We start from the raw sequence: 1,063 nt of genomic DNA on the forward strand, positions 1-1,063 counted from the left end.
GTACTCCAGAGTCTTGACCCTTTGAGAACCAAGTCCTCCTGTTCAAATGGAGCTCCTGCGTTTATTAAGTCTTCTGTAGTTACTGATGCTGTGCAGACCTGTAGAAACCGAGCTGATGCCTGAGTGACGCTGCAGGCCGCACACACAGCCGTTAGAGTGGAGAGGGTTGGAAAAAGCCTCCCCCTGCTCCATGTAGGTGTCCGAGGTGGACAGGTCTCGTGAGATGATCATGGGTATGGAGTACTGCAGTTTCTCCCTGCTCTTGTACCACAGGCAGGAGCACATGGACTGGAAGTGGAGCACCTCGGCGTACACGTTGCGTAGGCCTCGGCTCGCCGTGCCTCCGCCGCTGCCTCCGACTGCATTCCCTCCACCACATCCAGTAGGCGTGGAGGAGGAGGAGGCGGGGTCTGTGGAACAGTTGACGTGTCCTCCTGCCTGACCGTTATGTGCGAGCAGGGCCCTCTGCTCCGCATCCCTCTTCTCGTCCTCAGCGTTCATGGTCATGAATCGCAGCACTGCTAAGTTAAGGAACGCTCCAATCACAGCCAAGCCGGTGAGGATGTAGATGAAGCTGAAGGCCACGTACTCCAGCTTGTTCTGCAGCGCGTGTTCCTTCTGCAGCGCCACGTAGTCCCCAAAGCCAATGGTGGTCAAGGTGATGAAGCAGTAGTAGAAGGCGTGGAAGAAGTTCCACCCCTCAAAGTGGGAGAAAGCAAACGCCCCCACGCCCAGTGTGCTCATGCAGGATATGAACCCGATGGTCACCATGTTGACCATGGAGACCTCCGTGTGTCTCAGTCCAAGGCACTTCTTCAGCCGGTGGAGCAGGAACCTGACAAAGGTGTTGATGCGCTCACCAACGCTCTGGAACATGACCAGAGTCAGAGGGATGCCCAGGAGAGCGTAGAGCATACAGAAGGCCTTCCCTCCGTCTGTGCTGGGGGCGGCGTGGCCATATCCTGAGGGGGGAGAGAACAGAAAGGAGCAGGTTTACTGGGGCAGAACTAATTAAATCTACACTACAGAGGACGTGGGTTTGAGGGGAGAAAGGGGGGGGGGG

At 56.7% G+C, this 1,063-nt stretch overlaps 1 protein-coding gene across 1 annotated transcript; it reads right to left on the reverse strand.

Annotated features, from left to right (window-relative positions):
* Positions 1-6: 6 nt before the first annotated feature.
* LOC103399217 (potassium channel subfamily K member 3) lies at positions 7-984 on the reverse strand (the record flags this gene model as incomplete). Its single annotated transcript, XM_008337939.2, has 1 exon — positions 7-984. A coding segment is annotated over one exon (942 nt), but the record flags the coding sequence as incomplete, so codon positions are not given.
* Between the last annotated feature and the right edge of the window lie 79 nt (positions 985-1,063).

This window comes from Cynoglossus semilaevis, unplaced genomic scaffold, assembly GCF_000523025.1.
Source record: "Cynoglossus semilaevis isolate Cse_v1.0 unplaced genomic scaffold, Cse_v1.0 C19134974, whole genome shotgun sequence".
Classification (NCBI taxonomy): Eukaryota; Metazoa; Chordata; class Actinopteri; order Pleuronectiformes; family Cynoglossidae; genus Cynoglossus; species Cynoglossus semilaevis.